General features: G+C 35.6%; 1 protein-coding gene across 15 annotated transcripts in view; it reads left to right on the top strand.

Annotated features, from left to right (window-relative positions):
• CACNA2D3 (calcium voltage-gated channel auxiliary subunit alpha2delta 3) overlaps positions 1-15,802 on the top strand; it is a 459,196-nt gene that overhangs the window by 127,689 nt on the left and 315,705 nt on the right. For all 15 annotated transcript variants that reach the window (XR_011812447.1, XR_002401918.4, XR_005269052.2 and 12 more), the window contains one exon: positions 10,256-10,315. Coding sequence is in view for 12 of the 15 variants with exons in the window: in XM_038185882.2 (XP_038041810.1) it covers positions 10,256-10,315 (60 nt within the window). In the remaining 3 variants the exon portion in view is untranslated. The remainder of the gene's footprint in view (positions 1-10,255; positions 10,316-15,802) is intronic.

Raw genomic sequence — 15,802 nt, forward strand, 5'->3', positions numbered from 1 at the left:
AACCTTGAAATTGGCAGGTTTGTGGCCTTGACACAAGGTTTTCTTTGAAAATCTGTTCCAGCTGGATCAACTTATCATTTGGAAAATCTGCACATAGAGACATATAGTCATTAGAAACCTATCAGAACATAGCTATCTGTAAGTAAAGTTTCTGAAAATTCTTTGCACTGTGATTTTCAGTACATAGTTGAACAAGAACATAGTTGGTCAGACCTTTATTTTAGCTCAAGCCACTAGAAGGCAGTGGAAACAAGGTCCTTATCCCCTGATGCATGTCAGTATGTCTGTGTGCCTCCTAAACACAGAAAAGAGATTAAGGAGACTTAAGGGGGGAGATCTCTTCTCTTGTCTATGTTCAGGTGAGGACACTGGAAAATGGGAGGGTTGGCAGCAAGAGGAGTCTGATGGGTTTAGGAGAGGCTGAAGAAGTTAGTGGAACAAGGAGAAGAGAGTGGAGGTTAATGAAGTGGTATAAGGTGACAGAGGAAGTTAGATTGAAATGTGCTGGGGTTTAAAAATATGCATGGTACAAGATGTTCTAGGTGGGCAATGCAATTGTACCAGAGAACAGGGAAAAATGGAGATGTAGATTGGCAGAGTTAGGACTGAGTTATTGTTAAGGGCCTGGAAATGACTGGTCATGAAGAAGAGCATGTTTGGTAGTGTGGAAGCCAAGGCTGGTATGAAGGAGGAGGAGGAAGAATTGGTAAATGCTAGAGAAGAGGTTGAGAATAGTAGGAAAAAACTCAGTATTGGAATTTGGGGAACATAATGTGAGCATACTGAACTTAGGATGTGGGAAGAGGGAAAGGAAAGAAATAGGAGTAGGTCTGGGTTGTGGCCAGATATGAAAGGAACAGGATTAAACTGTGGTTATTGGAAGGCAGAAGTGGGTATATTTCAGTGGGCAATTGAATCTGTGCCTGCATAACCTGAGGTGAATGATTGCAAAGGCCATTGCTGGTGCATATAGAAACAGATGGCTACTGCCATCACTCTGTGAGATCTGCAAAGGTCATAGGCAGTATGTATCAGTGTTCTAACCAAGCAAAATCATATGGACAAGACAATACACTATCACATCAATAACGACAGCATAGTGTTACTGGGCATTGAACTAAGGCACCTCCATTCTGGCACTTCCTGGCTTTTGTGAGTTTGGCTTTGTCATCTGCACTAGTGCTTGAAGCTTCTAGCATAACGTACTTGTTCTAAAACTATAGAAATATAACAATACTAATACTTGTTTTAATTCTCAGGATAGTTGTTAGGAGAGGTGGAACACTTGATACGATATCCTCACTGTATCCCAATTTCAAACTTACCTTGCCTGCTGTGCTTACCTCAGGAACTACTGCTTTCGTTACATCTTCCCAGTAACACTAAACTTAATATCTAGCTTAGAGCATTCTCATCACCTATTCTACTTCACTTTTTTTTTTAAACAAAACAAAACAAAAAACCTGTTCAAATTTGATTTCTCATTTTAAATTCTTTTTTAAAAAAATATTTAATTTAATCTGTCAGCAACAGAAATCCTGACCCTCTGGAAAGTCAATAACAGTCAAATTGACTTGAGAGAGAGTGAGTAATACCTTCTGTGAACAGCTGGGTTTGAAAGTGAAGATAAGTCTCAGTGTGTTGTGACTGAGTGTTGGGTGAGGCAATGGAAATAAGTTCCTGCAAACTCTGAAACTGACCTTTGTTTTGAGTAATAAATCTTGCAGTTTTGTTGTTATTGTGTCAGTGTCTGGTTGGCAACTGAAATATCATAACTGATTTTGTTGAAGTTGACCACAGATTGCAAGTTGAATTGGAATTAACCTGGGAGTTTGAGCTTCAGTGCAGAAGTGAGGAGAGAAGCCAAAGGAGGGAACAGAGCAGCCAGTTGGATTTGCGTGGCACTTCTGCATGTGCATAGCATAGAAACACCTCAGCATGGTTCCTAGTCCCCAGACAGCTGTCACGACAAGGTGTTACCCCAAGGCTCCTTCCCCTATTCAGTAGGCATGAGAATATTTCCGTGCTTGTTTAGCTCATTTATGTTGCACATACGATGTAGGATTCATCTCCCTTAACATCAGCTGTATACAGTTACACATCTATTAAAGAAAAGAGTGAAGGAAAAGCTCCGAAGTTCTCCCTTCCCAGTATCTTACTAACTATTTTAGAATGGGATGAGCTGCTCTTCAGAGTTCTCTGTCTCTACATATGGAGGACATTTAGTTAACTTGTGTAGAGAGGTGATTAACTTTGAAATAGCTGAAGTTAGGGAAGATGAATCCTACCAATAGAGAATTTTGCATTCAGTGAACTCAGATGGCAACAGTTATCCCAAATCTTCTTTCAGCAATATCTGCAAAGCATCCAGCAATGGTGTTGAGAGCTGTCAGAGCAAAGGGCAAAGTGTTTTTGCTCAGACATTGTATAAGTTTACACAGTACTCAAATGCAGCAAGATATCCTGGCACTAGGAGGAGCATGATGAAATCAGCTGGAAAGAGTGACCTGTGGAGGGTTACATGTGAGAATTAGATGTTTTAATTTCATTATATCAGTGTAGGGGACAGGACTAAGAATCGTGGTGATACTTACAGGCTTCTAATGACACTGTACTTAGGGAGGGAGAGAGAGATGTGTGCACAGATGCTTATTTATATATGTGCATTTGTGTACACACACAGACCAGCTTTCCTTGATTTTGGAAGGTGTTTCACAAAGAAAAAAATATAACTTTTTTAATTATGGGGAAGGGAGCAATGTATCAGTTGTGAGTTATCAGTTGTGAAAACAAAAAATTACAATGGAGCTTTCATATTGCAAGTGGAGTTAAAAAGCTATGTAAAGGTATTTCTAAAAGAGTTATCTAACCTTGGATAAATACATGATTGGTGTGAAATGGTGAAGAATCTTTCCTTTGGCCATGAGGTGCAGGAGAGGTGGCTGAAGGAGCTGGGCACTGCAGTACTCAGTGCAGGCACATCAAATTTTAAATAGCCTTGGAACCACCTCAGGTTGCATTGATTCCTTGGTGGCTGGGACTTACGAAATTAAAAGAACAGAAGAAAACCATATTTAGCACGATTCCTTTCTGCTCTGTGTTAGGCATAATGTGATAGCAACAAAATCAGTATTTTTTTTTTTTTTTTTTTTGATTTATTGGCTTTGTGCACCTTTGAGCCCAGTAGAATGCAGTAGAATGTTACCTCTTCATCTGTGGCCTTCCTTCCATGGTAATCTCCAGATGCTGTAACTAAATAGGGAGTTGTAGTGTTAACCTAGTTAGTTAGAAATGCATCTAATTACACCAGAATTGTCCTTACCACTGTCGTGCTACAAATGAGATTCATGTACTTTATCATAACTAATCCATTTACAGTTTCATTTGTCTGTTCAGCTCTTTGCCAACCAAGATCTTTGTTGCTTCAAAAAAACAACTAACTCTCTAACAATGATCAACCCAAAAATCTGCAAGTCTTGAATAAATAAAAGAGAATAATTGAAGTTATTTACAATAATTGCATATTTTAAGCTTTTAATTTATTTTTTTCTATATTTATAATTTATGCTTTGGTTGTGTTGATGCATCACTGTGACTGAGCATTGCCCAGTAAATTGGAGGGGAATTTTATACTAGTCCTAGAGCAGTCTGGTTTTGATATGACATTAATTGCAAGATTAATATTTGTCTTAAGCCACGAGAAGTAGGATCTCTTCTTTTATCAAGATAACAGGCTTAATAATTTTCAGTGTGTCTGAAGCACAGCAACAGCAATTCTAATGACAGAATTTTCTTCAAAGTACTTGTAATTGAGAAGAATAGAATAAGAAATAAAATCTGCTGCTGTGTTTTCTGAAAAGAAACCACTTTTCCCCTTTACACCCCTGCCCTGATCTTGAGGGGTGTGTGGGGGGAAACAGCGAAATTTTAAGGCTGTTCTTGGCCTGTCTAAAAATCCATGTGTTACTGATGCTAGCAAATTTTCCTCTAAAGTCAGCATTGGCCTCTGATATCTACACTGCTTTTCTGGTTATGGCAAGCACATGCAAAGCTATTTGCAATGAAATAGTGAGACCGAGAGGCCTGTTTCCGCATCACTGCATTCATCACCATGTTACATGATATTGTTTTCAAGCACAGAAAATAATAGGGAACTGATGGACACCATAAAATATTCTCTGTTGGTTTCTTTACCTTCTCTGCTAAATGAACTACGGAAGAAGCAAACCCCGAACTCTGGTTTCTGACTGCAGCAGAATTACCACCCATGCCAGAATATTACCTAAACACACTTCAAGCTAATAAATATTTTATTTTATTTTATTTTATTTTATTTTATTTTATTTTATTTTATTTTATTTTATTTTATTTTATTTTATTTTATTTTATTTTATTTTATTTTATTTTTTATTCTTTAATTTTCCCCCCAAACAGCCCAAACTTTTCAGAAGTTTTCAAAGCATCTGTAGCCTCACAGGTTGCCTGGAAAGGAAATCCCTTTTTCACTCCTGAAATGAACCCCAACATTGGGAAGTCACAGGAAGATAGGTGGATAATGTTTTTAAAGTTTGGTAATCTGTTACTGAGTGCTCCCACATGCACAACCTTGGCTTCTAACAAAGGAACCAGTGAAGAAAATTACTCTGACTGAAAAGCAAGTTGTGGTTTCTCTCCCAGGACTCTACTCACCTGCTGAACTGTGCTGTAAATAGTTATCTGGCTGCACTTTAGGAAGTATTCTTGGCATGTTCACAGCTCAATTATTATAAACTTTGATCTGAATAAACTTTGATCTGAAATTTGATGGTCAAATCAATAACAAGGTTATTAAAATTACACCAAGTATATTACACATTCAGATTTTTCATCTGAAAAAGTGTAACTCTTGGTAGTTGTCAGTATTTTCCACTACAGAACATTTTCTAGTTTTGTTCTTTCAGTAATGTAATAAAAAGTAATTGCTGCAAATTGTTAAAGAAAGAACATCTTTCAAAGGACTAGTTTTCCTTCATTTTCCTACCTGCTGTCTTTATTTACAAATTTTGTTTGAATTTGATTGAGAAGCCCTTGTTACAATTTCATACAAAGAACACTGGGAGGCAGGTTTTTGAGCTTACTTAAGTTCCCTTTTTTTTTTTTTTTTCTGTATGCAGTTGTTTTTCATTATTAACTTTGCATTGTATTCCTAGGATGCTCCTGGGATTAGACTTTGTGCCATTTTTTTAATAAAGCTTTTAATTATTTTTCATCTACAAACCACATCTCAAACCAACTGTGAAGAAGTATACAAGATTTGGGTGGGTGGTGAATCTCCAACAGATCTAATGCCATGGGGAAAAGATGAAAGATTACAGTTTGGGTTGAGGCTTTTTTTTTTTTTCCTGTTAGTTGTAATTGAATTTATTGAGATGCTAGAATAGAAGAGCTGCCTATGGGTTTGTCTACAAAAGTTTTTTTTTTTTGATGGTTATGGCCTACTGTTCAGAGCAGGGCCAGAATCAGTGGCCCTTGACTGAACCTTGCCTGAAGTATCCTGGATGAAATTGTTATAGACCCAAAATGATGATTGTGCAATGCGTAGCACAGAGCAGATGTAACAACTCAAACTGGCAAGATTCACATAATGTACTGAAAGAAATGTTGAGGCATAGTCTAGAGAGTTTGGCAATAATGTGCAAGTAGAAGGGCAGCTGACATGGTGGCGTTTTAACACGCAGAACTGAAGCTGTGCTTCTTAGCTGCTTTGTTAGCAGTGAGGCTGGGACAAAACAAAGGAGCATCTACTGTGGAGAGAGCAGAGCTTTCATTTTCTGTTACTTCATAGGGTTGTGTTTAGGTACATTCCAGTATAGCAGTTTTGGCTGTTTTGAAAAGAAATTTCATCACATTAGTGTTATGGAATATAAACTATTTATGTTATTGACAAATAATCATAACTAGAACCAGCTTGGTACTGATACTAAAGCAGAGCAGTCTTCTGTTCTTTTCTGAAATTTGTAACTGTTTGGTTTTGAGAAGAGAGCAATTTCTAGTAGCATTTCTGGTTTTATGTGTGGCAATTGGTTTACCTTCAAAAAAAGAGAATGGAAACTATCAAATATAAATGTGTTTCTTCAAGATTTGATAACTGAAGAGAGAGAAGAATATAACATCAGGCAGGATTTATGGATATGGTTTAGTGACATTCTGTGGTTCAGGAACTCACAAACTGTTTCAGGCTCTGTTTTGCTTGTTAATTCTAACTGGAAATGTAATTCTAATGAAGGACAGTTAAAGAAAAATGAGCTGAAAGCCTTACAAGAAACATGGAAACAGTAGATATCTTCTCAGAAGCTAAAATTGATACCCTGTGCTTTATTTTCTTCTTGTTTTTCCTAAAAATTATTTTCCTCTGCATTTATTTTCACTTTTTCTGCCCATGTGATCCATCTTACCCAGTTTCTGTTGGATTCTGTTTTTCCCTTATCTATTCTGTTTCATTCAGTATTTTTTATTGTTGGCTCTACAAGAACCTAACATGAATGAGAGTTTATCTGGGAATATCAGTTTACTGAACTTAAAATATTTGTCAAAAAATTATCCTAATCTTAAGTGGCTTGGTGGATTTTTTTTTTTTATGTTATTGAGAAGAAAAAAATATTTATTCTCTCAGCCTTCTCTACATTAACCGTGATACTACTAAAAATATCCAACGTTGGCTTTTGATTTTGGTGACTGTTTTGGTATTTCTTTTGAGGGTGTGAGTTTATTACCCTTCCCTGGTTCATGCCCTGTTTGTATCCATGCTTCATTTTGGTATGCTAACTAAGTCAGTTAATCTTTCTCAAATTTATGCATATTTGAAAAATTACAAGGATTAGTTCCTTAACAAGGGGAGCTTCAGTTGAAGTGACATAGAATGTGGAAATTGTTCTTTATCCAAAGATTGTATGCTGCCCTGGACTTCTGTGTGCATCCATGTTGCGAACATGTAGAGCTAAATGCTCCTAAAAAAAAGTCTTAAAAGGTTTAACTCCAACAATAGATCATTGAGCATTGGTAATTCATTCCATGTAAAATATATAGATAACTCACAACTCCCTTCAGGATAACCACAGCTTGGTGAAAATTTATTTGTTACAGCAATGATTTTAGAGCATGTTTACTCTAATGAAAATATATTGGCATTTGTATTAAGAGTGTCATTATAAAGTATAAAATTAGGATCAATAATCATGCAAAGTGTTGAGCAATCATTGCTAGATAACTGCTCAGTCATTAAAATATTTTAAAGGGTTATTGTTTTGTTGGCCTCAAAAAAAAAAAAAAAAAAAAAGGAGCATTGCAGTATGACGTATTTTTCATGTTTCTGTCTCCCAAGCTTTAATGAATTTCTTCCATCATGCTTCATCCCTTTGGGAACTTCTGCATGAAAAGAAAAAAAAAAAAAAGGCAAAATAGCCCCCTCCTCCTCCAAAAAAAAATTCATTCTGATATCATCTGTGTATATCCACTAATGCGTAATTTTGTGGACTTCAGCTTCTTAGTAGTTTACCTGTTCTGTAGCTGTCCTAGATTTCTCACAGTCTCCTTTCTGATGGTGCTGAGATAGTTAAAGCAAACCCTGTGGTTAGGGACTATTACACAGAAAATGTAGTATCTGCTTGTGTTATCTACATTCAGTGTACCTAAATTTAATTTTTCCTATTAGATTTTTAAGGATGAAGCATTTGTGTCTGCTTCTCCCAGGAAATGTTTCTGTAGATCGCTTTTTTGTTGTTCTGTTTCCTATAGAGAATATTGCATTGAAAGAGTGTTGAGATGTACATATAACTTCTTTTTTTTTTTTTTTTCTTTGAAAGAACAAATACAACTGACATTTTAATGAAAAATCAATATAGTATCAGTTCGTACTTTTCATTTCAGTGCTGCCCTCCTTACCAGATGTTTCTACTATTGCCCATCTTATGTTTCTCTAGCTATTTCTAACATGGAGGGATAAATTTTGGATTAAATTTACCTCACTAAGGCAAAAATGTAATTGAAACACATAGGGATCAATGCAAACTTTATAAGAAACTATGAATTATTTTTCTAGCCCACTAGGTATTGATATCTCATGAAATACTGTCATATTTTTTCTTCTGTTGACTAAGTGTTTCAGCACAGTAAGAAAAAACTTTTCTCTTTTCCATGTATTCTTTTCTGTATTAAGATTTTTTTTTGGCTCTTCTTTTTCCTCACTTTATTTATTTATTTATGTTTATGTTTCACTTGGAAATACCCATCAGTCATGATCTTTTGTATTACATGTGCAGAGTAGTAATATGAGTATGGTTTTGATATAAAGGGGTACACATATCCAGAAATGCATTGAATTAGAGTAGTTATATTACATTAAGTGCCTTCTTCATAATTAAGGAATGATGTTTACATTTGTAAAACAGCATCAACAGGTCACTAACACACTGAAGATGAGCTTCAGAAATTATTCAATTGTTTAATCCTCATGGTTCCCAGGCTTTCCTACCAAAATAGTTTGGACTTTTTTGATTCTAAATGAAAAAAAAAAAAAAAGATTACAAGTTGCATTTTTGCTACTATCCATACAGTACAGGAGCAGTTGAAACAATTCCATAGATTTTCACACTTTATTTGAAATATTTTCTCATGGCTTGCCTTCAGGCAACCTGTCATGATGCTTTGCTTACTTTTAGCTGCCTGCAGGAAGGTGAGCTAGTATGCATTTCAGTTCAGTTCTGGTTTGGCTTCCCTGGTATGGGAGTAAGGAATGAAGGAAAAGGTGGGACAGCCTTCCTGCTGGGAGCTGCTGAGCAGGGTGCTGGAGGAGCCCAGCAGAGGATGGAGGGTTTGCAAGCCATATGATGAGACAGATGTGGGAGGAAAGACTGTGATGTGCTGTGGCTCTGCACACCCTGGTGAACACAAATGGAACCAATGAGGCTCTGCTTTAAACTCAGTTTTTTGTTGAACCATTTGTTCTGAATTGGCAACCAGAAATATTTTTCATAGTTTTCATTATAGTAAATTTTATAGCAATTGATAGGAATTCTGATTCCCTTTTGATTTATATCTGAAGACTTGATAAAGGGGTCGTCTTGAAACAGGAAGCAGAAGTGTGCACAGCTGTCCATTAAGTGACATGAATGAGAGCCTTGAGTTCACTTGCTTTGCGATTAAAAAAAAAAAATAAATGAATATACATACCAGTATCCGATATACCAAAAAACGAAAACAAACAAAAAAAAGAATAAGGATGGATCAAAATATTCTGTGACAGTTCATGCTCTGATTGATTTTGTGTTGTACATACATGAATGTCCAGTTAGTTTAAATAAAACACAGGAAAAGTTGCGTTTAGAGTTGAAATACTCAGAGCTGTAACAAACCCTATGTAAAACATCCTGGAAAGGATGTAGTCTCTTTTCAGAAGAGACTGTCTGCAGCAAACCCGCACGTGAATTACTTTTCAAGTAGCTGTGTCCTAGTATAAACCTCATTTTGTCCTTCAGATAATAGTAGTAAGGAACACAACAGAGAATTCTTAGTATAAGGAGGAAAAAGTACTACTGAATTACTGTCATTTGGTAAATATTACTTCCGTAATAGAAGACAGTTCTTGTTGTGTTTATACACCATGTTGAAGTAGTATGCACAACACTTTAAATCTGCTAGGTAAATGAACCTCACATCTGTTTTTCTAATCTTTCATATTTGATTTATTATTAAGAAATTCCATTTTATTTAAGTTGCTTTCAGTCAAGAGCATTATTAGGAAATACTTCTCATTTTAATTTTAAGAAAGATTTGCAAAGGGAATCTATATGCAAAATGAAGTCCAGAGTGTTAAAGCCTCTTGACGTGATTTTGTGTTTTTTAAAAATCAGTGTCTGAGTGAGAGCTGCAGGATGCTGAGCACTTGTGTTGGGGAAAAAATGAGCAAATGATCTGTATTTTTATCTTTATTAATTAGTAGTTGATCTCTTCTGAAAATTTTGTCCCACCAAGCATGGATGCTGAGGATTTAAAAACTCTGATCCTTTTTTTTTTTAAACTGTGGTTAGGTTATTTCTATTTATTTATTTTTCTGAATTAATGAAATATTATAGCAGATATCATGTGGAGATGATGAATTACACGGTTCTCAAACAATTATTTTCTTTTTGTAATACTGGAAGAAACTCCTGGATTTAACATACTATTTATTACTTCAAAAAATAAACTTTTTTTTTTTTTTTTTTTTTTTTTTTCCCAGCGTCTTGTTGAAGCTGCAGAAGATGCTTACCTGAAACATGAGTTTGATGCTGATTTGCAGGTAACTACTGATAATAGATTTCTTCAATATTTGTCATAAGAGTATGGATTTATACAATAGCTTAAGTGAAGAACTGCTGTAGAAGGCCAAGTCTGTGAGTAATAGAAGGATGCTGATTACAGAAGATGGAATTCACGAAGGCTGGCTCAGTATTTTGACAGGTTACACGTTCAGGATGTGTGTGGTGAGAGACCTGGTTCATGGATTTTACTCTTTTAGAGATTTCATTTAAATTCTTTGCATGTCTGCCTAGGTCAAGATATTTAAACTCAGTAATTAGCAGCATGTTTCATCGTTACAGTGCACTGGCAAGGAATTGTTCAGTAGAAGAGTTGAATTTGCAGATGGGGTGGGACCCACGGGGATGGATTAGCCTGACCTTGATTTGAGCAAATGGTTTGCCTTCGGATCTGTGTCTAAAGCAGACACTGTTCTCTTTTTTTTTCTCTTTTACCTAGAAGCCCTTAGAGCCAGACCATTAGTTGAAAATTAGTTAAAAATGATTAAAAAGAAAATCTTTGCTTAAATAAAGGGTGTAGTTAAAAAACAGATTAATTTAAAAAAGCAAGTGATCTAATCCCCATCTAATAATGGGAAATTTGACAGAAAGTGTTACTCAATAGTTAAATGTGTAACATCTTACCTTTGAATTCCTTTATCCTTGGTTTCCTGAACACCATGTTAGGGGGAGTTTTATTTACTTTGACTTCAGCTATCTAGAATTAATTTTAAATCTTTCTGTGAATATTAGCCATGTGTCCATTTAAATTCTAAGCTTAAGCATTAAGGGAAACAGAGACGTTTCCAGCAGGCTTTCCTATACATTCAGCTAAGGAATACGTAGAACTGTAAGTTTTGTTTTCAGAAGTTACCTTGGTTACTTCCAGTAATCACAAAACATTTTCCATTTTCTTGTAATGAAAAGTTGATACAAGTAACCAATTTCTGTGCAGGAAAAAAAGAAAAAGAAAAAGAAAAAAAAAGGAAAAAGAAAAAGAAAAAGAGAAAGAAAAATGAGTGAACTTTTAAGAGATAAGGATAAAAAAAATCAATTTAGCAGGTTGTGATGCTGAGCTCTGTCACTAAAAGTTATAGTAAAGATAAAATGAGAGCATTGGAAGTGATTATTCATATTATTGTTGTGCTCAATGAATGCTGACTTCTGTATTCAAATGCTTTAGAGCTCTGCTACGTTCAAGCCTTTTAGAGGTGTGCTGTATTTTATTTTCTGAACTGTACCTTGAAGAAATAGGAGCTATTGTCTGGAAAAAATCAGAAACACTTTATAGAATATTTTTTTTTTTTTGAGACCTACAGTAAGTGCTTCTTCTCTGCAGGATAGTTCTCACTTTGATAAAGTCCTTCATTCGCTGAGGCTTTGAAGATATTAACACTTTCAGGAAGCCAAGTTAAAAGCCATTTTGTGTCAGCAGCATTAACAGGACAATCAAATCTTTGTGTAGAGCTCTGTTGTTTATTACTGTCACGGTCCATTAAAGCTAATCAATTGTTAATCTTGGTTTCACCGACCCCTTTGCAACCCTTGCTGGGTGATTGTTGTTCTTTATCAAAAATCTCATAATACCATCTGTTCAATATAAAATAATGGCCAGAATGATTTGATAGCGTACGTTGAAGTGGAGAGGGACAGAATGCTTATATAAAATATAGTATATAAAATTTTGCTATCAAAGAGGATTTTTTTGGTGTTTTGCCTTGGCCAATGTGTAGAAGACAGGATTAAATATTTAGAATTAGTGTTATGTGATATAGTACCAGTCTGTGATCTGTGTGGACAGATACTCTGGAAATTCAGAAGACATGAAAAGAAAGTGCAGTTGTACCTTTTATTGGTCCAGCATCACCCCCTATGTCTTGAGAACAGAATAGATAATACTGTGTCAGTACATAAAAATGATAAAAGTGAGAAATAAATTTTATTAATATTTTTATTGACCGCAAAAAATACCAACTTAAAGAAAATAACTGGAAAAAAAATATTTTTTAGACTGCTCATGTTCTCTTCAGCAATGCTGAAACTATGTTGTTTGCTTAAGCTAGACCTGGTCCCTTGTAGTTATTTTTCTCAGTAAGATTACTAGTTTTGTCTTTAGTTATTCTATAGGTATTCTAATCAATATACTGAAATACTGTATAATGATCTAAGCTATTTGGCTATTATATAGATTCCCTGGGCTGAATCTATTGGCACCACCAAACCCAGCCCTGTAGTTATAAATAAAACTCCCAGAGAATTGAAAGAAATAAATCAAAGTAGGTGATAGGATGTTTAACTCATCAGTGTTATATATTGAATGTTTGAGTAATGACCAAACTATGAACTGGTGAGAGCCGATGTCAGAGCATTAACCTGCAGTATCTGGGGTTGGGAAAATTGTTTCCTCTGCTAGGGATGAAAACTAAGAGCTGCAGCTATAGCAAGATACGAGGAAATGACCTTTTAAGAGTTACTTATTTGAACCTTTAACCCTGTTCAGGGTTTTTTTTACTGGTTGTTATGGTTTCAAATTATTCAGGGTTACTAAAGACTCTTCAAATAGATGTTAAGTGGAATAAATATGTTGAATAATGTATTTGCGGATATAAGATATATTACTATCTGTATTGGTATGCCAAGTTGTCTTGTTACAATATTTCCACAGATTTAAATGATCTCTCTTGCTTCATACAGGACACTGTGTCTGTGCTTGCCTTTGTGGAAAGTAGTGTAAAGTATGGTTCATTTGTCCTGAATCTTGCACCTTTAACATGATGAGAAAAGACATATAGGGGCTAACTGCCAAGCACAGACCCAGAGAGAGTGCTGGATATTACAAGTTTGGAATTGATTCTATAGCACGCTTTAGTTTTGTTGACACATTGTATGTCTGAAAAATATTTGTGGTGGGGGGAGAAAGAGAATATTATCCTTTTCTTGAGGGGGGATGATCTGTTAGAAAGAATTTTCAGTTTATTATTATTAACTGAAATTTGACTTCTTGATCATTTACTTGCCTTGTGTTTGGGTAACACTGCTGAAGATGTAAACTGCCTTGTCATAATTCAGTGGAACACCATGGTGAAGCTGGTGTTCAGACCTAAGGAAGAGTCTTTGAAGGGGAATACTCCCCGGAACTGTCATGTACACAGGAACTTGTATATGCAGCTGATAGAACTGCACACATGTACAGGCTTTGTCCTCCTACCACATTTTCTCAAACATAAAAGTATATAAAAATAAAATGTTTGGTTATGGCTTTTGGTTCACTTGCTGGATGGTTTCAGTATACATGCTTGATATTCATCTTAGCATTTTAGAGAAGTCTGAATGTTTATCGTCTCAGTAACTTTGAATGAGGCACAGAACTAGATTTACACTCTAGTGGTATTAATACTTTTCTGGCTGTTAGAACTATGCCCACAAGCCTGAATCAGCACTTGAAGTGTTCTGAACATCCACAATTGAAAGGGAAGCCTGATGGATTCATGCACTTAAAACCAATGACTTAAGTGACTTTTTGAAAATGGTGTTTAAAATAGCAGTGGAACATCTGATGTTTGATGTGTTTCATGGATTATATGTCTAAGATGCTTACTTTCTAAATCTGAAATCAATCTATCTAATCTCCAAACCTGGAAACCTAATGTGAGATCTGACAGCCTAACTTTTTCTAGTGCTTCCTTTTTAATGCTTTGCAGACTACATTGCTCTCAGCTATATTGTTATGGGGCGTGGATAGTGTAACTTTAGCTAATAACAAGGTGTGAAGAAGATATCCTTAACTATCAATGGTTAACTTTTCATGGTCCCGAGGAACTCTTGCAGGGGTAGCTTTAATGCCTGGAAACATTACAGTTGGTTCAGCTGTAAAATCTGCCTCTGGAACTCTTTAGACCCAAGGTGCATCACACAGGACCTACTCTCCAGGGGTTCATCTTTGTGTTCCTCTAACACTTGTGATTATGTGACTTGTTCTTCTGTAAGGTTATACACGTCTAGCCAAAGGCATAATTTGGTTACAGCTATGATGCAGGGATGCTGCCAAGACCTGCAGAAGTTTTGTTGTTACCGTGTTTCATGAATAGTTCAAAGTTTTCTGTACTCATCAAAAGGCAAGGGAGATCAAGGAAAGACAGTAAATGCAGAGTTCAGAATGTGATTAAAAAACAGCAAAACCCTGAACTCTTAAGAGAGAAAAAAAGCCCAGAACTCTTAAGAAAGCCCTAAAACTGCTGCAGTTTGAGGGCTTAAAATACAGGAAAAGTGGAATAAAAATATGAGCATCTAGTGTCAGTGAACTAAAAGGCATAAGAGGATGCTGTTAAATGATAAAAATAATTGTTTAGTGTCCTTGTTTGGTTTTAGTGTTTCCTTTAAGTAATATATATATATATATATACTATATATAATATATATATTATATATAATATATATATTATATAATATATATAATATATATATATTATATATATATTATATATTTTATATATATATATATATATATATATTATTTTTTTTTTCCAGAAAATGCTTTTATACTTCTTTCTGAAAGGAAAACAGCAACAACAAAATTTTTTTTGCTGTTAGTAGTTTCTTAGTTCAGTTTTACTCATGTTGATTTCTGTGAGCTGAAAGTGACTTCTCAACTGCTCTAATAGTGGAAGTGCCACAAAACGTCTTGCAGATCCTCAGCTGTAAGGACAAGCTGTTGCAGTGGAGAGCACTTCATCTTGTCTCCTCTTTGCTCTTTACTTCTTGAAGTTGGGAAGGGAAAAGAAGAAAAGCTAAATGCCTGTGGAGCTATGAAGATATTGGTGAATTTTGGATGTTACTGGTTAAAGACAGTGATATGGTTTAGTGGAGGACTTGTTAGTGTTAGGTCAGAGGTTGGACTCGGTGATCTTGGAGGTCTCTTCCAACCTAGATGATTCTGTGATTCTGTGAAAGATTCTCTAGAATTGATGCACACAAAGTAGAAACCTCCTGAGGAAAGTTACACCAGTTCAATCTCACTCATTAAATACAAATGTAGTACTCTTGCCTGTTGATGTCTGCTTTACATTATTACAGAAAGCTGAACCATACAATTCCCAAAGAATAGTATGACTGAGCAGTTCCTTTAGTCTCCCCAACATTGTTCCTTTTGTATTTATTTGTCCCTTTACTATGTTTGCTTTCTACCAGAAATGAGAAGGAAATAGCTTTCTCATCCCCAGAGCATTTTCAAAATTTCAACTTCTCCACTTAAACACTCACCTGTCGCAAAGCTTTTTCTGAGTAATGGAAACCTCTGTTTCAGAACAGCTTGTAGGTAGGGCACTCGGTGAGGATACGGGGCCTGTTCGAGCTGCTTCTTTAGTGAACATTAAATTATATGTATGATGTGAAACAATTGCAACAGAAGATTGTGAGACACTCTGCTTAGAAAAAAAAAAAGATGGATAGGGCTGTTGCTTTGGCTCTGAGTCTCTCTTCTGCTTGGTTCA

The sequence above is a fragment of the Anas platyrhynchos genome, chromosome 13 (genome assembly GCF_047663525.1).
Source record: "Anas platyrhynchos isolate ZD024472 breed Pekin duck chromosome 13, IASCAAS_PekinDuck_T2T, whole genome shotgun sequence".
Classification (NCBI taxonomy): domain Eukaryota; kingdom Metazoa; phylum Chordata; class Aves; order Anseriformes; family Anatidae; genus Anas; species Anas platyrhynchos.